Raw genomic sequence first — 23,535 nt, 5'->3', positions numbered from 1 at the left:
ATGGTGACTATCATGTTCTTGATTATGCTGACCATCATGACCGTAATCATGGTGACCATCAAGACCATGATCATGGTGAATATCATGTTTTTGATCATGCTGACCATCATGACCGTAATCATGGTGACTATTATAACCATGATCATTGTGACCATCATGACCGTCATTCTGGCGACCGTCATGACCATGATCATGGTGACCATCAGGGCCATGATCATGGCGATTATCATAGCTATTTTCATAGTGACCATCACGTCCACGATCATGGTGATCATCATGACCATGATCATGGTGACCATCATGACCTTGATCATGCTGACCATTATGACCATGATCATGGTGACCTTCAGGGCCATGATTATGGTGATCATCATGGCTATGTTTATCGTGACCATCACGTCCATGATCATGGTGACCATCATGACCCTAATCATGGAGACTATCATGAGCGCGATCATGGTGACCTCAATGTTCATGATCGTGGAGAACACCATGATCACGATCATAGTGACCATCATGACCCTGATCATGGAGACCATCATGAGCGCCATCATGGTGACATTTATGACCACGATCATGGTGACCACCATAACTATGATAATGGTGATATTCATGACCATGATCATGTCGTCCATCATGACCATGATCATGCTGACTGTCATGTTCGTCATCCTGTTGACCATCATGACCATGATTGTGGTGAACACTATCACTATGATCATGGTGACGATCATGACCATGATAATAGTGACCATCATGACCATGATCATGGTGACCATCATGGCTATTTTCATAGTGACCATCACGTCCATGATCATGATGACCATCATGACCCAGATCATGCTGACCATCATGACCGTAATCATGGTGACCATTAAGCCCATGATCATGGTGATCATCATGACCATGTTCATAGTGACCATCATGACCATAACGACCATGATCATGGTAACCATTATTACCGTGATCATGGTGATCATCGGGACCATTTTTATGGTCTCTATCATGATAATTATGACGATGATCATGCCAAACATCGTGACCTTCTTGACCATAATGAACATCATGACCGTAATCATGGTGATCCTCAAGACCATGATCATGGTGACCATTATGACCCTGATCGTAGAGACCACCATGAGCGTCATAATGGTGACATTTATGACCATGATCATAGTGACCATCATGGGCGTAATCATGTGGACCATCATGACCATAATCGTGGTGAACACCATGACCATGATCATGGTGACCATCGTGACCATGATCATGTTGTCCATCATGACCACTATCATGGTGACCATCACGTCCAAGATTCTGATGACAATTATGACCGTAATCATGGTGGTCATAAGGACCATGATCATGCTGATCATCATGACCATGATCATGTTGACCATCATGACCATGATCATGGTGACCAACAGGGCCATCGTGACTATGATCGTGGTGACTATCATGACCATCATAGTCACGGTGACTATCATGACCATCATGATCATGGTGACTGTCATGACCATGATCATGCTGACCATCATGACAGTAACAATGGTGACCATCATGACCATAATCATGGTGACGATCATGTTCTTGATTATGCTGACCATCATGAACGTTATCATGGTGACCATCAAGACCATGATCATGGTGACTATCATGTTTTCGATCATGCTGACCATTATGACCGTAATCATAGTGACCATCAAGACCATGATCGTTGTGACCATCATGTCCTCGATCATGTTGACCATCATGACCATGATCATGATGACCATCAAGGCCACGATCACGATGACTATCAAGACCATGACCATGGTGACCATCAGGGCCATGATCATGGTGATTATCATGACCATGATCATGGTGATCCTTATGACCATGATCTGGGTGACTATCATGTTCAAGATCATGTTGAGCATCAGGACCATCGTGACCATGATCATAGTGATTATCATGACCATGATCATTGTGACCATCATGATCATGATCATGGTAACTATCATAACCATGATCATGGTGGCCATCATAACCGTCATTCTGGCGACCATCATGACCATGATCATGGTGACCATCAGGGCCATGATCATGGTGATCATCTTAGCTATTTTTATAGTGACCATCACGTCCACGATCATGGTGATCATCATGACCATGTTCATGGTGACCATCATGACCATAACGACCATGATCATGGTAACCATCATCACCGTGATCATCGGGACCATCATGGCTATTTTTATAGTGACCATCACGTCCATGATCATGATGACCATCATGACCCAGATTATGGAGACCATCATGAGCGTCATCATGGTGACATTCATGACCATGATCATGTTGACAATCATGACTACGATCGTGTTGACCATCATTACCACGATCATGTTGACCATCGTGACCATGATCATGCTGACCATCATGGCCGTCATCATGTTGACCATCATGACCATGATCGTGGTGAACACCATGACCATGATCATGGTTACTATCATGACCATGATCATGGTGAACACCATGACCATGATCATGGTTACCATCATGACCATGATCATGGTGACCATCATGACCTTGATCATGGTTACCATCATGACCGTAATCATGGTGACCATCAAGATTATGATCATGGTGACCATTATGACTCTGATCATGGAGACCGTCATGAGCGCCATAATGGTGACATCTATGACCATAATCATGGTGACCACCATGACCATGATCATGGTGACGTTCATGACCACGATCATGTTGACCATCATGACCATGATCATGCTGACCATCATGGCTATTTTTATAGTGACCATCACGTCCATGATCATGATGACCACCATGACCCAGATCATGGAGACCATCATGAGCGTCATCATGGTGACATTCATGACCATGATCATGTTGACAATCATGACTACGATCATGTTGACCATTATGACCACGATCATGTTGACCATCGTGACCATGATCATGCTGACCATCATGGCCGTCATCATGTTGACCATCATGACCATGATCGTGGTGAACACCATGACCATGATCATGGTTACCATCATGACCATGATCATGGTGAACACCATGACCTTGATCATGCTGACCATCATGACCGTAATCATAGTGACCATCAAGACCATGATCATGTTGATCACCATGACCAAGATCACGGTGACCATCATGTCCACGATAATGTTGACCATCATGACCCAGATCATGGAGACCATCATGAGCGTCATCATGGTGACATTTATGACCGTGATCATAGTGATCCCCATGACCATGATCTGGTTGACTATCATGTTCAAGATCATGTTGACCATCGGAACCATCGTGACCATGATCATGCTAACCATCATGACCGTAATCATGTTGACCATCATGACCATGATCATGGTGACCATCATGACTATGATCATGCTGACCGTTATGAACGTAATCATGGTGACCATCATGTCCATTGTGACCATGATAATAGTTACCATCATCACTATGATCATGGTTATCATCGGAACCATTATTATGATCTCTATCATAACCATCATGATGATGATCATGATAACCATCATGGCCATATTCATGGTGAAGATTATGACGATTATCAAGGTGACGATCATGACCACGATCATGATGACCATCATAAACATCGTTACTATGATCGTGGTGACCATCATGACCATGATCATGCTGACCATCATGACCGTAATCATGGTGACCATCAAGACCATGATCATTGCGACTTTCATGACAATGATCATGGTGAACATCATGTCCACGATCGTGTTGACCATCATAACCATAATCATGGTGACTATTAAGACCACGCACATGGTGAACATCATGATAATCATGACCATAAACATGGTAATCATTGAGCCCATGATCATGGAGACCATCATAAACATGATTTTGCTGACCGCCATAACCATGATCATGCTGACAATTGTGACCGTAATCATGGTGACCATCAAGACCATAATCATGCCGACCATCATGGTCGTCATCATGTTGACCATCATGACCATGATCGTGGTGAACACCATGACCATGATCATGGTGACCATCATGTCCACGATCGTGGTAACCATCATGACGATCATCATGGTGACTATTATGATCACGGAAAAGGTGAACATCATGATCATCATGAACCTGTACATGGTGATCATCAAGCCCGTGATCATGGTGACCATCATAAACATAATTTTGCAGACCACCATAACCATGATCATGCTGACCATCATGACCGTAATCATGGTGACCATCATGACCTTAATCATAGTGACCATCATGACCATGATCATGGTGACCATCAGGGTCATGATCATGGTGATAATCATAGCTATTTTTATTGTGACCATCACGTCCATGATCATGGTGACCATCATGACCCTAATCATGGTGACTATCATAAGCGCGATCATGGTGACCTCAATGACCATGATCGTGGTGAACACCATGACCATGATCATAGTGACTATCATGACCCTGATCATGGAGACCATCATGAGCGCCATCATGGTGACATTTATGTCCATGATCATGGTGACCTCAATGACCATGATCATTGTGACATTCATAACCATGATCATGTTGTCCATCATGACTATGATCATGCTGACCATCATGACCGTCATAATGTTGACCATCATGACCATGATTATAGTGACCATCATAGCTATTTTTATAGTGACCATCACTTCCATCATCATGATGACCATGATGACTCAGATCATGGAGACCATCATGGTGACATTTATGACCATTATCATAGTGACCATCACGTCCACGATCTGGTTGACAATCATGACCGCAATCATGGTCGCCATAAGGACCATGATCATGCTGATCATCATGACCTTGATCTGCTGACCATCATGACCGTTATCATGGTGACCATCATGACCTTGATCTGCTGACCATCATGACCGTTATCATGGTGACCATCATGACTATGATCATGCTAACCATCGTGACCGTCTTCATGGTGACCATCATAACCTTGATCATGCTGACCATCATGACCATCATCATGGTGACCGTCATGACCATGATCATGTTGACCATCATGACCATCATTATGGTGACCGTCATGACCATGATCATGTTGACCATCATGACCACGATCATGTTGACCATCATGACCATGATCATGCTGACCATCATGGCCGTCATCATGTTGACCATCATGACCTTGATCGTGGTGACCATCATGTCCACGATCATGTTGACCATCATGACCATGATCATGGTGACCATCAAGCCACGATCATGAAGACTATCAAGATCATGATCATGGTGACCATCAGGGCCATTATCATGGCTATGTTCATGACCATAATTATAGTGATCACCATGACCATGATCTGGGTGACTATCATGTTCAAGATCATGTTGACCATTAGAACCATCGTGACTATGATCATGGTAATCATCATGACCATGATCATGGTGACCATCATAACCATGATCATGGTGACCATCATGACCGTCATTCTGGTGACCATCATAACCATGATCATGGTGACCATCAGAGCAATCGTGACCATGATCATAGTGATCATCATCACTATGATCATTGTGACTATCAGGAACATCATGATCATGGTGACCATCATGACCTTAATCATGCTGACCATCATGGCCTTCATTATAGTAACCATCATGACCATGATCATGGTGACCATCATGTCTGACATCATGGTGACCATCATGACCATGATCATGGTGACCATCGTGACCTCGATCATGCTGACAATCATGACTACGATCATGTTGACCATTATGACCACGATCATGTTGACCATCGTGACCATGATCATGCTGACCATCATGGCCGTCATCATGTTGACCATCATGACCATGATCGTGGTGAACACCATGACCATGATCATGGTGACCATCAGGGTCATGATCATGGTGATAATCATAGCTATTTTTATTGTGACCATCACGTCCATGATCATGGTGACCATCATGACCCTAATCATGGTGACTATCATAAGCGCGATCATGGTGACCTCAATGACCTTGATCATGCTGACCATCATGACCGTATTCATGGTGACCATCAAGACCATGATCATAGTAACCATCATGACCCTGATCATGAAGAGCATCGTAACCAATATCATGGTGATCATTAGACCTCGATTATGGTGACCATCATGACCACGATCATGTTGACCATCATGACCATGATCATGCTGACCATCATGGCCGTCATCATGTTGACCACCATGACCAAGATCACGGTGACCATCATGTCCACGATAATGTTGACCATCATGACCCAGATCATGGAGACCATCATGAGCGTCATCATGGTGACATTTATGACCGTGATCATAGTGATCACCATGACCATGATCTGGTTGACTATCATGTTCAAGATCATGTTGACCATCGGAACCATCGTGACCATGATCATGGTAATCATCATGACCATAATCATTGTGACCATCATGACCATGATCATGGTGACCATCATAACCATGATCATGGTGACCATCATGACTGTCATTCTGGTAACCATCATGACCATGATCATGGTGACCATCAGGGCCATGATCATGGTGATCATCATATCTATTTTCATAGTGACCATCACGTCCACGATCATGGTGATCATCATGATCATGATCATGGTGATTACTATGACCATGATATGGGTGACTATCATGTTCGAGATCATGTTGACCATCAGAACCATCACGTCCACGATCATGGTGATTATCATGACCATGATCATGGTGATCATCATGACCATCATCTGGATGACTATCATGTTGAAGATCATGTTGACCATCATGACCATGATCATGGTGACCATCAGAACAATCGTGACCATGATCATAGTGATCGTCATGACTATGATCATTGTGACTATCAGGAACATCATGATCATGGTGACCATAATGATCCAGATCATGGTGATCATCATGACCATAATAAACGTCATGGCCATGATCATTATGGCCATCATGACCATGATCATGTTTACCATCATGACCGTGATCATGGTAACCATCATGACCATGATCATGCTGACCATCATGACCGTAATCATGGTGACCATCAAGATTATGATCATGGTGACCATTATGACTCTGATCATGGAGACCGTCATGAGCGCCATAATGGTGACATCTATGACCATGATCATGGTGACCACCATGACCATGATCATGGTGACGTTCATGACCACGATCATGTTGACCATCATGACCATGATCATGCTGACCATCATGACCATGATCATGCTGACCATCATGATCTTAATCATAGTGACCATCGTGACCGTAATAATGGTGGCCATCAGGATCACGATCATGCTGATCATCATGACCACGATCACGTTGACCATCATGACCATGATGATGGTGACCATCAGGTCCATCGTAACGAAGATCATGGTGATTATTAGACCACGGTTATGGTCACCACTATGACCACGATCATAGTGACCATCATGATCATCGTGGCTATGATCGTGGTGACCATCATGACCACGATCATGATGACTATCATGACCATGATCATGGAGACCATCATAAGCACGATCGTAGTGGCCATCATGAACATCATAATAATGGTGACTATCGTGACCATGATCATGCCGACCATCATGACTGTCATCATGTTGACCATCATGACCATGATCGTGGTGAACATCATGATTATCATGACCATGAACATGGTAATCATCGAGCCCATGATCATGGTGACCACGATGAACATGTTCATGGTGATTATCATGACCACGATTTTGGTGACCATCAGGACCATCGTGAACATGATCGTAGTTATCATCAAGACCATAATCATGGTGACCATCATGTCCACGATTATGTTGACCATCATGACCAAAATCATGGTGACTATGATGACCACAAGCATGGTGAACATCAAGCCTACGATCATGGTGACCATCATGAACATGATCATGGTGATTATCATGACCATGATCATGCTGACCATCATGACCATGATCATGCTGACCATCATGATCTTAATCATAGTGACCATCGTGACCGTAATAATGGTGGCCATCAGGATCACGATCATGCTGATCATCATGACCACGATCACGTTGACCATCATGACCATGATGATGGTGACCATCAGGTCCATCGTAACGAAGATCATGGTGATTATTAGACCACGGTTATGGTCACCACTATGACCACGATCATAGTGACCATCATGATCATCGTGGCTATGATCGTGGTGACCATCATGACCACGATCATGGTGATTATCATGACCATGATCATGCTGACCATCATGACCATGATCATGCTGACCATCATGATCTTAATCATAGTGACCATCGTGACCGTAATAATGGTGGCCATCAGGATCACGATCATGCTGATCATCATGACCACGATCACGTTGACCATCATGACCATGATGATGGTGACCATCAGGTCCATCGTAACGAAGATCATGGTGATTATTAGACCACGGTTATGGTCACCACTATGACCACGATCATAGTGACCATCATGATCATCGTGGCTATGATCGTGGTGACCATCATGACCACGATCATGATGACTATCATGACCATGATCATGGAGACCATCATAAGCACGATCGTAGTGGCCATCATGAACATCATAATAATGGTGACTATCGTGACCATGATCATGCTAACCATCATGACCGTAATCATGTTGACCATCATGACCATGATCATGGTGACCATCATGACTATGATCATGCTGACCGTTATGAACGTAATCATGGTGACCATCATGTCCATTGTGACCATGATCATAGTTACCATCATCACTATGATCATGGTTATCATCGGAACCATTATTATGATCTCTATCATAACCATCATGATGATGATCATGATAACCATCATGGCCATATTCATGGTGAAGATTATGACGATTATCAAGGTGACGATCATGACCACGATCATGATGACCATCATAAACATCGTTACTATGATCGTGGTGACCATCATGACCATGATCATGCTGACCATCATGACCGTAATCATGGTGACCATCAAGACCATGATCATTGTGACTTTCATGACAATGATCATGGTGAACATCATGTCCACGATCGTGTTGACCATCATAACCATAATCATGGTGACTATTAAGACCACGCACATGGTGAACATCATGATAATCATGACCATGAACATGGTAATCATTGAGCCCATGATCATGGAGACCATCATAAACATGATTTTGCTGACCGCCATAACCATGATCATGCTGACAATTATGACCGTAATCATGGTGACCATCAAGACCATAATCATGCCGACCATCATGGTCTTCATCATGTTGACCATCATGACCATGATCGTGGTGAACACCATGACCATGATCATGGTGACCATCATGTCCACGATCGTGGTAACCATCATGACGATCATCATGGTGACTATTATGATCACGGAAAAGGTGAACATCATGATCATCATGAACCTGTACATGGTGATCATCAAGCCCGTGATCATGGTGACCATCATAAACATAATTTTGCAGACCACCATAACCATGATCATGCTGACCATCATGACCGTAATCATGACCTTAATCATAGTAACCATCATGACCATGATCATGGTGACCATCAGGGTCATGATCATGGTGATAATCATAGCTATTTTTATTGTGACCATCACGTCCATGATCATGGTGACCATTATGGCCCTAATCATGGTGACTATCATAAGCGCGATCATGGTGACCTCAATGACCATGATCGTGGTGAACACCATGACCATGATCATAGTGACTATCATGACCCTGATCATGGAGACCATCATGAGCGCCATCATGGTGACATTTATGTCCATGATCATGGTGACCTAATGACATTCATAACCATGATCATGTTGTCCATCATGACTATGATCATGCTGACCATCATGACCGTCATAATGTTGACCATCATGACCATGATTATAGTGACCATCATAGCTATTTTTATAGTGACCATCACTTCCATCATCATGATGACCATGATGACTCAGATCATGGAGACCATCATGGTAACATTTATGACCATTATCATAGTGACCATCACGTCCACGATCTGGTTGACAATCATGACCGCAATCATGGTCGCCATAAGGACCATGATCATGCTGATCATCATGACCTTGATCTGCTGACCATCATGACCGTTATCATGGTGACCATCATGACCTTGATCTGCTGACCATCATGACCGTTATCATGGTGACCATCATGACTATGATCATGCTAACCATCGTGACCGTCTTCATGGTGACCATCATAACCTTGATCATGCTGACCATCATGACCATCATCATGGTGACCGTCATGACCATGATCATGTTGACCATCATGACCATCATTATGGTGACCGTCATGACCATGATCATGTTGACCATCATGACCACGATCATGTTGACCATCATGACCATGATCATGCTGACCATCATGGCCGTCATCATGTTGACCATCATGACCTTGATCGTGGTGACCATCATGTCCACGATCATGTTGACCATCATGACCATGATCATGGTGACCATCAAGCCACGATCATGAAGACTATCAAGATCATGATCATGGTGACCATCAGGGCCATTATCATGGCTATGTTCATGACCATAATTATAGTGATCTCCATGACCATGATCTGGGTGACTATCATGTTCAAGATCATGTTGACCATCAGAACCATCGTGACTATGATCATGGTAATCATCATGACCATGATCATGGTGACCATCATAACCATGATCATGGTGACCATCATGACCGTCATTCTGGTGACCATCATAACCATGATCATGGTGACCATCAGAGCAATCGTGACCATGATCATAGTGATCATCATCACTATGATCATTGTGACTAGCAGGAACATCATGATCATGGTGACCATCACGACCTTAATCATGCTGACCATCATGACCTTCATTATAGTAACCATCATGACCATGATCATGGTGACCATCATGTCTGACATCATGGTGACCATCATGACCATGATCATGGTGACCATCGTGACCTCGATCATGCTGACAATCATGACCGTCATCATGGCGACCATCATGACCATGATATGCTGACCATCATGACCTTGATCATTATGACAATCATGACCATGATCATGGTGATCACCATGACCATGATTATGCTGACAATCATGACCGTCTTCATGGTGACCATCATAACCTTGATCATGCTGACCGTCATGACCATCATCATAGTGACCGTCATGACCATGATCATGTTGACCATCATGACCACGATCATGTTGACCATCATGACCATGATCATGCTGACCATCATGGCCGTCATCATGTTGACCATCATGACCTTGATCATGCTGACCATCATGACCGTATTCATGGTGACCATCATGACCCTGATCATGAAGAGCATCGTAACCAATATCATGGTGATCATTAGACCTCGATTATGGTGACCATCATGACCATGATCATGCTGACCATCATGGCCGTCATCATGTTGACCACCATGACCAAGATCACGGTGACCATCATGTCCACGATAATGTTGACCATCATGACCCAGATCATGGAGACCATCATGAGCGTCATCATGGTGACATTTATGACCGTGATCATAGTGATCACCATGACCATGATCTGGTTGACTATCATGTTCAAGATCATGTTGACCATCGGAACCATCGTGACCATGATCATGGTAATCATCATGACCATAATCATTGTGACCATCATGACCATGATCATGGTGACCATCATAACCATGATCATGGTGACCATCATGACTGTCATTCTGGTAACCATCATGACCATGATCATGGTGACCATCAGGGCCATGATCATGGTGATCATCATATCTATTTTCATAGTGACCATCACGTCCACGATCATGGTGACCATCACGTCCACGATCATGGTGATCATCATGATCATGATCATGGTGATTACTATGACCATGATATGGGTGACTATCATGTTCGAGATCATGTTGACCATCAGAACCATCACGTCCACGATCATGGTGATTATCATGACCATGATCATGGTGATCATCATGACCATCATCTGGATGACTATCATGTTGAAGATCATGTTGACCATCATGACCATGATCATGGTGACCATCAGAACAATCGTGACCATGATCATAGTGATCATCATGACTATGATCATTGTGACTATCAGGAACATCATGATCATGGTGACCATAATGATCCAGATCATGGTGATCATCATGACCATAATAAACGTCATGGCCATGATCATTATGGCCATCATGACCATGATCATGTTTACCATCATGACCGTGATCATGGTAACCATCATGACCATGATCATGCTGACCATCATGACCGTAATCATGGTGACCATCAAGATTATGATCATGGTGACCATTATGACTCTGATCATGGAGACCGTCATGAGCGCCATAATGGTGACATCTATGACTATGATCATGGTGACCACCATGACCATGATCATGGTGACGTTCATGACCACGATCATGTTGACCATCATGACCATGATCATGCTGACCATCATGGCCGTCATCATGTTGACCATAATGACAATGATCGTGGTGAACACCATGACCATGATCATGGTGACCATCATGACCATGATCATGGTGACCACCATGACCATGATCATGGTGACGTTCATGACCACGATCATGTTGACCATCATGACCATGATCATGCTGACCATCATGGCCGTCATTATGTTGACCATCATGACCATGATCGTGGTGAACACAATGACCATGATCATGGTGCCCATCATGACCATGATTATGGTAACCATCATGACCTTGATCATGCTGACCATCATGACCGTAATCATAGTGACCATCAAGACCATGATCATGTTGATCACCATGACCAAGATCACGGTGACCATCATGTCCACGATAATGTTGACCATCATGACTCAGATCATGGAGACCATCATGAGCGTCACCATGGTGACATTTATGCCCATGATCAAGGTGACCACCATGACCATGATCATGGTGACATTCATAACCATGATTATGTTGACCATCATAACCACTATCATGGTGACCATCACGTCCACGATTCTGTTGACAATCATGACTGTAATCATAGTGGTCATAAGGACCATGATCATGCTGATTATCATGACCATGATCATGCTGACCATCAAGACAGTAATCATGGTGACCATCAAGACTAGATAATGGTGACCATCATGTCTACGATCATGTTGACCATCATGACCGTAATCATGGTGACCATCAAGACCATGATCGTGGTGATCATCACGTCCACGATCATGTTGACCATCATGAACATGATCATGGTGACCATCAAGCCACAATCATGATGACTATCAAGACCATGATCATGGTGACCATCAGGGCCATGATCATGGTTATCATCATGACCATGATCATAGTGATCACCATGACCATGATCTGGGTGACTATCATGTTCAAGATCATGTTGACCATCAGAACCATCGTGACCATGATCATGGTAATCATCATGACCATGATCATTGTGACCATCATAACCATGTTCATGGTGACCATCATAACCATGATCATGGTGACCATCATGACCGTCATTCTGGTAACCATCATGACCATGATCATGGTGACCATCAGAGCCATGATCATGGTGATCATCAAATCTATTTTCATAGTGACCATCACGTTCACGATCATGGTGATCATCATGATCATGATCATGGTGATTACCATGACCATGATATGGGTGACTATCATGTTCGAGATCATGTTGACCATCAGGACAATCACGTCCAAGATCATGGTGATTATCATGACCATGATCATGGTGATCATCATGACCATGATCTGGATGACTATCATGTTCAAGATCATGTTGACCATCATGACCATGATCATGGTGACCATCAGAACAATCGTGACCATGATCATAGTGATCATCATGACTATGATCATTGTGACTATCAGGAACATCATGATCATGGTGACCATAATGATCTAGATCATGGTGATCATCATGACCATAATAAACGTCATGACCATGATCATTATGGCCATCATGACCATGATCATGTTTACCATCATGACCGTAATCATAGTGACCATCAAGACCATGATCATGTTGATCACCATGACCAAGATCACGGTGACCATCATGTTCACGATAATGTTGACCATCATGACCCAGATCATGGAGACCATCATGAGCGTCACCATGGTGACATTTATGCCCATGATCAAAGTGACCACCATGACCATGATCATGGTGACATTCATGACCATGATTATGTTGACCATCATGACCACTATCATGGTGACCATCACGTCCACGATTCTGTTGACAATCATGACCGTAATCATGGTGGTCATAAGGACCATGATCATGCTGATTATCATGACCATGATCATGCTGACCATCAATAGAGTAATCATGGTGACCATCAAGACTAGATCATGGTGACCATCATGTCTACGATCATGTTGACCATCATGACCGTAATCATGGTGACCATCAAGACCATGATCGTAGTGACCATCATGACCATGATCATGCTGACCATCATGGCCGTCATTATGTTGACCATCATGACCATGATCGTGGTGAACACCATGACCATGATCATGTTGATCACCATGACCAAGATCACGGTGACCATCATTTCCACGATAATGTTGACCATCATGACCCACATCATGGAGACCATCATGAGGGTCATCATGGTGACATTTATGACCATGATCAAGGTGACTACCATGACCATGATCATGGTGACCATCACGTCCCCGATTTTGTTGACAATCATGACCGTAATGATGGTGGTCATAAAAACCATGATCATGCTGATCATCATGACCATGATCATGTTGACCATCATGACCATGATCATGTTGACCATCAGGACCATCCTAACCAATATCATGGTGATCATTAGACCTCGATCATGGTGACCACTATGACCACGATCATAGTGACCATCATGACCATCCCGACTATGATCGTGGTGACCATCATGGTCATGGTGACTATCATGACCATAATGACCATCATGGTCACGGTGACTATCATGACCATCATGATCATGGTGACTGTCACGACCATGATCATGGTGACCATCATAACCATGATCATGGTGACCATCATGACCGTCATTCTGGTGACCATCATGACCATGATCATGGTGACCATCAGGGCCATGGTCATGGTGATCATCATATCTATTTTCATAGTGACCATCCCGTTCACGATCATGGTGATCATCATGACCATGATAATGGTGATCATCATGACCACTATCATGGTGACCATCACGTCCACGATTTCGTTGACAATCATGACCGTAATCATGGTGGTCATAAGGACCATGATCATGCTGATCATCATGACCATGATCATGTAGACCATCATGACCACGATCATGGTGACCATCAGGACCATCGTAACCAATATCATGGTGATCATTAGACCACGATCATGGTGACCACTATGACCACGATCATAGTGACCATCATGACCATTCCGACTATGATCGTGGTGACCATTCTGGTCATGGTGACTATCATGACCATAATGACCATTATGGTCACGGTGACTATCATGACCATCATGATCATGGTGACTGTCATGATCATGATCATGCTGACCATCAAGACAGTAATTATGGTGACCATCAAGACTAGATCATGATGACCATCATGTCCACGATCATGTTGACCATCATGACCCACTTCATGGAGACCATCATGAGGGTCATCATGGTGACATTTATGACCATGATCAAGGTGACCACCATGACCATGATCATTGTGACATTCATGACCATGATTATATTGACTATCATGACCACTATCATGGTGACCATCACGTCCCCGATTTTGTTGACAATCATGACCGTAATGATGGTGGTCATAAAAACCATGATCATGCTGATCATCATGACCATGATCATGTTGACCATCAGGACCATCGTAACCAATATCATGGTGATCATTAGACCTCGATCATGGTGACCACTATGACCACGATCATAGTGACCATCATGACCATCCCGACTATGATCGTGGTGACCGTCATGGTCATGGTGACTATCATGACCATAATGACCATCATGGTCACGGTGACTATCATGACCATCATGATCATGGTGACTGTCATGACCATGATCATGGTGACCATCATGACCATGATCATGGTGACCATCATGACCGTCATTCTGGTGACCATCATGACCATGATCATGGTGACCATCAGGGCCATGATCATGGTGATCATCATATCTATTTTCATAGTGACCATCTCGATCACGATCATGGTGATCATCATGACCATGATAATGGTGATCATCATGACCACTATCATGGTGACCATCACGTCCACGATTTCGTTGACAATCATGACCGTAATCATGGTGGTCATAAGGACGATGATCATGCTGATCATCATGACCATGATCATGTAGACCATCATGACCACGATCATGGTGACCATCAGGACCATCGTAACCAATATCATGGTGATCATTAGACCACGATCATAGTGACCACTATGACCACGATCATAGTGACCATCATGACCATTCCGACTATGATCGTGGTGACCATTCTGGTCATGGTGACTATCATGACCATAATGACCATTATGGTCACGGTGACTATCATGACCATCATAATCATGGTGACTGTCATAACCATGATCATGCTGACCATCAAGACAGTAATTATGGTGACCATCAAGACTAGATCATGATGACCATCATGTCCACGATCATGTTGACCATCATGACCGTAATCATGGTGACCATCATGTCCACGATCATGTTGACCATCATGACCATGATCATGGTGACCATCAAGCCACGATCATGATTATCAAGACCATGATCACGGTGACCATCAAGACCATGATCATGGTGACCATCAGGGCCATGATCATGGTTATCATCATGACCATGATCATAGTGATGACCAAGACCATGATCTGGGTGACTATCATGTTCAAGATCATGTTGACCATCAGAACCATCGTGACCATGATCATGGTAATCATCATGACCATGATCATTGTGACCATCATGACCATGATCATGGTGACCATCATAACCATGATCATGGTGACCATCATGACCGTCATTCTGGTGACCATCATGACCATAATCATGGTGACCATCAGGGCCATGATCGTGGTGATCATCATATCTATTTTCATAGTGACCATCCCGTTCACGAGCATGGTGATCATCATGACCACTATCATGGTGACCATCATGTCCACTATTTCGTTGACAATCATGACCGTAATCATGGTGGTCATAAGGACCATGATCATGCTGATCATCATGACCATGATCATGTTGACCATCATGACCACGATCATGGTGACCATCAGGACCATCGTTACCAATATCATGGTTATCATTAGACCACGATCATGGTGACATCTATGACCACGATCAGAGTGACCATCATGACCATTCCGACTATGATCGTGGTGACCATCATGGTCATGTCGACTATCATGACCATCATGGTCACGGTGACTATCATGACCATCGTGATCATGGTGACTGTCATGACCATGATCATGCTGACCATCATGACTGTCATCATGTTGACCATCATGACCATGATCGTGGTGAACATCATGATTATCATGACCATGAACATGGTAATCATCGAGCCCATGATCATGGTGACCACGATGAACATGTTCATGGTGATTATCATGACCACGATTTCGGTGACCATCAGGACCATCGTGAACATGATCGTAGTTATCATCAAGACCATAATCATGGTAATCATCATGTCCACGATTATGTTGACCATCATGACCAAAATCATGGTGACTATGATGACCACAAGCATGGTGAACATCAAGCCTACGATCATGGTGACCATTATGAACATGAACATGGTGATTATCATGACCATGATCATGCTGACCATCATGACCATGATCATGCTGACCATCATGATCTTAATCATAGTGACCATCGTGACCGTATAATGGTGGCCATCAGGATCACGATCATGCTGATAATCATGACCACGATCACGTTGACCATCATGACCATGACGATGGTGACCATCAGGTCCATCGTAACGAAAATCATGGTGATTATTAGACCACGGTTATGGTCACCACTATGACCACGATCATAGTGACCATCATGATCATCGTGGCTATGATCGTGGTGACCATCATGACCACGATCATGATGACTATCATGACCATGATCATGAAGACCATCATAAGCACGATCGTAGTGGCCATCATGAACATCATAATAATGGTGACTATCGTGACCATGATCATGCTAACCATCATGACCGTAATCATGTTGACCATCATGACCATGATCATGGTGACCATCATGACTATGATCATGCTGACCGTTATGAACGTAATCATGGTGACCATCATGTCCATTGTGACCATGATCATAGTTACCATCATCACTATGATCATGGTTATCATCGGAACCATTATTATGATCTCTATCATAACCATCATGATGATGATCATGATAACCATCATGGCCATATTCATGGTGAAGATTATGACGATTATCAAGGTGACGATCATGACCACGATCATGATGACCATCATAAACATCGTTACTATGATCGTGGTGACCATCATGACCATGATCATGCTGACCATCATGACCGTAATCATGGTGACCATCAAGACCATGATCATTGTGACTTTCATGACAATGATCATGGTGAACATCATGTCCACGATCGTGTTGACCATCATAACCATAATCATGATGACTATTAAGACCACGCACATGGTGAACATCATGATAATCATGACCATGAACATGGTAATCATTGAGCCCATGATCATGGAGACCATCATAAACATGATTTTGCTGACCGCCATAACCATGATCATGCTGACAATTATGACCGTAATCATGGTGACCATCAAGACCATAATCATGCCGACCATCATGGTCGTCACCATGTTGACCATCATGACCATGATCGTGGTGAACACCATGACCATGATCATGGTGACCATCATATCCACGATCGTGGTAACCATCATGACGATCATCATGGTGACTATTATGATCACGGAAAAGGTGAACATCATGATCATCATGAACCTGTACATGGTGATCATCAAGCCCATGATCATGGTGACCATCATAAACATAATTTTGCAGACCACCATAACCATGATCATGATGACCATCATGACCGTAATCATGGTGACCATCATGACCTTAATCATAGTGACCATCATGACCATGATCATGGTGACCATCAGGGTCATGATCATGGTGATAATCATAGCTATTTTTATTGTGACCATCACGTCCATGATCATGGTGACCATCATGACCCTAATCATGGTGACTATCATGACCCTGATCATGGAGACCATCATGAGCGCCATCATGGTGACATTTATGTCCATGATCATGGTGACCTCAATGACCATGATCATTGTGACATTCATAACCATGATCATGTTGTCCATCATGACTATGATCATGCTGACCATCATGACCGTCATAATGTTGACCATCATGACCATGATTATAGTGACCATCATAGCTATTTTTAAAGTGACCATCACTTTCATCATCATGATGACCATGATGACTCAGATCATGGAGACCATCATGGTGACATTTATGACCATTATCATAGTGACCATCACGTCCACGATCTGGTTGACAATCATGACCGCAATCATGGTCGCCATAAGGACCATGATCATGCTGATCATCATGACCTTGATCTGCTGACCATCATGACCGTTATCATGGTGACCATCATGACCTTGATCTGCTGACCATCATGACCGTTATCATGGTGACCATCATGACTATGATCATGCTAACCATCGTGACCGTCTTCATGGTGACCATCATAACCTTGATCATGCTGACCATCATGACCATCATCATGGTGACCGTCATGACCATGATCGTGTTGACCATCATGACCATCATTATGGTGACCGTCATGACCATGATCATGTTGACCATCATGACCACGATCATGTTGACCATCATGACCATGATCATGCTGACCATCATGGCCGTCATCATGTTGACCATCATGACCTTGATCGTGGTGACCATCATGTCCACGATCATGTTGACCATCATGACCATGATCATGGTGACCATCAAGCCACGATCATGAAGACTATCAAGATCATGATCATGGTGACCATCAGGGCCATTATCATGGCTATGTTCATGACCATAATTATAGTGATCACCATGACCATGATCTGGGTGACTATCATGTTCAAGATCATGTTGACCATCAGAACCATCGTAACTATGATCATGGTAATCATCATGACCATGATCATGGTGACGATCATAACCATGATCATGGTGACCATCAGAGCAATCGTGACCATGATCATAGTGATCATCATCACTATGATCATTGTGACTATCAGGAACATCATGATCATGGTGACCATCATGACCTTAATCATGCTGACCATCATGACCTTCATTATAGTAACCATCATGACCATGATCATGGTGACCATCATGACTGACATCATGGTGACCATCATGACCATGATCATGGTGACCATCGTGACCTCGATCATGCTGACAATCATGACCGTCATCATGGCGACCATCATGACCATGATCATGCTGACCATCATGACCTTGATCATTATGACAATCATGACCATGATCATGGTGATCACCATGACCATGATTATGCTGACAATCATGACCGTCTTCATGGTGACCATCATAACCTTGATCATGCTGACCGTCATGACCATCATCATGGTGACCGTCATGACCATGATCATGTTGACCATCATGACCATGATCATGCTGACCATCATGGCCGTCATCATGTTGACCATCATGACCTTGATCATGCTGACCATCATGACCGTATTCATGGTGACCATCAAGACCATGATCATAGTAACCATCATGACCCTGATCATGAAGAGCATCGTAACCAATATCATGGTGATCATTAGACCTCGATTATGGTGAGCACTATGACCACGATCATAGAGACCATCATAACCATCGTGACTATGATCGTGGTGACTATAATGACTATCATGGTCATGGTGACTATCATGACCATAATGACCATCATGGTCACGCCGACTATCATGACCATGATGATCATGGTGACTGTCATGACCATGATAATGCTGACCATCATGATAGTAATCATGGTGACAATCATGACCATGATAATGGTGACTATCATGTTTTTTATCATGCTGACCATCATGACCGTAATCATGGTGACCATTATAACCATGATCATTGTGACCATCATGACCGTCATTCTGGCGACCTCCATGACCATGATCATGGTGATCATCATGACCATGATCATGGTGACCATCATGACGTTGATCATGCTGACCATTATGACCATGATCATGGTGACCTTCAGGGCCATGATTATGGTGATCATCATGGCTATGTTTATCGTGACCATCACGTCCATGATCATGGTGACCATCATGACCCTAATCATGGAGACTATCATGAGCGCGATCATGGTGACCTCAATGTTCATGATCGTGGAGAAAACCATGATCATGATCATAGTGACCATCATGACCCTGATCATGGAGACCATCATGAGCGCCATCATGGTGACATTTATGACCACGATCATGGTGACCACCATGACTATGATAATGGTGATATTCATGACCATGATCATGTCGTCCATCATGACCATGACCATGCTGACTGTCATGTTCGTCATCCTGTTGACCATCATGACCTTGATTGTGGTGAACACTATCACTATGATCATGGTGACGATCATGACCATGATAATAGTGACCATCATGACCATGATCATGGTGACCATCATAGCTATTTTCATAGTGACCATCACGTCCATGATCATGATGACCATCATGACCCAGATCATGCTGACCATCATGACCGTAATCATGGTGACCATTAAGCCCATGATCATGGTGATCATCATGACCATGTTCATAGTGACCATCATGACCATAACGACCATGATCATGGTAACCATTATTACCGTGATCATGGTGATCATCGGGACCATTTTTATGGTCTCTATCATGATCATTATGACGATGATCATGCCAAACATCGTGACCTTCTTGACCATAATAAACATCATGACCGTAATCATTGTGATCCTCAAGACCATGATCATGGTGACCATTATGACTCTGATCGTAGAGACCACCATGAGCGTTATAATGGTGACATTTATGACCATGATCATAGTGACCATCATGGCCGTATTCATGTGGACCATCATGACCATAATCGTGGTGAACACCATGACCATGATCATGGTGACCATCGTGACCATGATCATGGTGACCATCATGACTTTGATCATGGTGACCACCAAAACCATGATCAAGGTGACATCCATGACCATGATCATGTTGTCCATCATGACCACTATCATGGTGACCATCACGTCCAAGATTCTGATGACAATTATGACCGTAATCATGGTGGTCATAAGGACCATGATCATGCTGATCATCATGACCATGATTATGTTGACCATCATGACCATGATCATGGTGATCAACAGGGCCAGCATGACTATGATCGTGGTGACTATCATGACCATCATAGTCACGGTGACTATCATGACCATCATGATCATGGTGACTGTCATGACCATGATCATGCTGACCATCATGACAGTAACAATGGTGACCATCATGACCATGATCATGGTGACGATCATGTTCTTGATTATGCTGACCATCATGAACGTTATCATGGTGACCATCAAGACCATGATCATGGTGACTATCATGTTTTCGATCATGCTGACCATTATGACCGTAATCATAGTGACCATCAAGACCATGATCGTTGTGACCATCATGTCCTCGATCATGTTGACCATCATGACCATGATCATGATGACCATCAAGGCCACGATCACGATGACTATCAAGACCATGACCATGGTGACCATCAGGGCCATGATCATGGTGATTATCATGACCATGATCATGGTGATCACTATGACCATGATCTGGGTGACTATCATGTTCAAGATCATGTTGACCATCAGGACGATCGTGACCATGATCATAGTGATTATCATGACCATGATCATTGTGACCATCATGATCATGATCATGGTAACTATCATAACCATGATCATGGTGGCCATCATAACCGTCATTCTGGCGACCATCATGACCATGATCATGGTGACCATCAGGGCCATGATCATGGTGATCATCTTAGCTATTTTTATAGTGACCATCACGTCCACGATCATGGTGATCATCATGACCATGTTCATGGTGACCATCATGACCATAACGACCATGATCATGGTAACCATCATCACCGTGATCATCGGGACCATTATTATGGTCTCTATCATGATCATTATGACGATGATCATGCCAACCATCGTGACCATCTTGACCATAATGAACATCATGACTATGATCATTTTAAACATCATGACCTTGATCATGGTGACCATCATGATCTTGATCATGCTGACCATCATGACGGTAATCATGGTGACCATCAAGACCATGATCATGGTGACCATCATGGCT

The 23,535-nt window shown here is 43.3% G+C and overlaps 1 protein-coding gene across 1 annotated transcript; it reads left to right on the top strand.

Moving 5' to 3' along the window:
• On the top strand, positions 1 to 22,546 carry LOC130674148 (histidine-rich glycoprotein-like). The gene is made up of 6 exons (XM_057479416.1): positions 1 to 42; positions 351 to 723; positions 11,409 to 11,635; positions 21,387 to 21,759; positions 22,129 to 22,284; positions 22,536 to 22,546. The coding sequence occupies exons 1-6, from the start codon at positions 1 to 3 to the stop codon at positions 22,544 to 22,546; spliced, it is 1,182 nt and encodes a 393-aa protein (XP_057335399.1).
• Positions 22,547 to 23,535: the final 989 nt, after the last annotated feature.

This window comes from Microplitis mediator, chromosome 9 (assembly GCF_029852145.1).
Source record: "Microplitis mediator isolate UGA2020A chromosome 9, iyMicMedi2.1, whole genome shotgun sequence".
Lineage (NCBI taxonomy): Eukaryota > Metazoa > Arthropoda > Insecta > Hymenoptera > Braconidae > Microplitis > Microplitis mediator.
Note: the sequence above shows the minus strand (reverse complement) of the source record. Positions and strands in the feature narration are given on the sequence as shown.

Coding starts and splice junctions, on each gene's coding strand:
- LOC130674148 (XM_057479416.1), top strand. CDS start 1: ATGGTGACTATCATGTTCTTGATTATGCTGACCATCATGACC. Junction 43..350: donor TTATGCTGACCATCATGACC/GTAATCATGGTG, acceptor GGTGACCTTCAG/GGCCATGATTATGGTGATCA. Junction 11,636..21,386: donor ACTATCATGTTCAAGATCAT/GTTGACCATCGG, acceptor GGTGACCTTCAG/GGCCATGATTATGGTGATCA.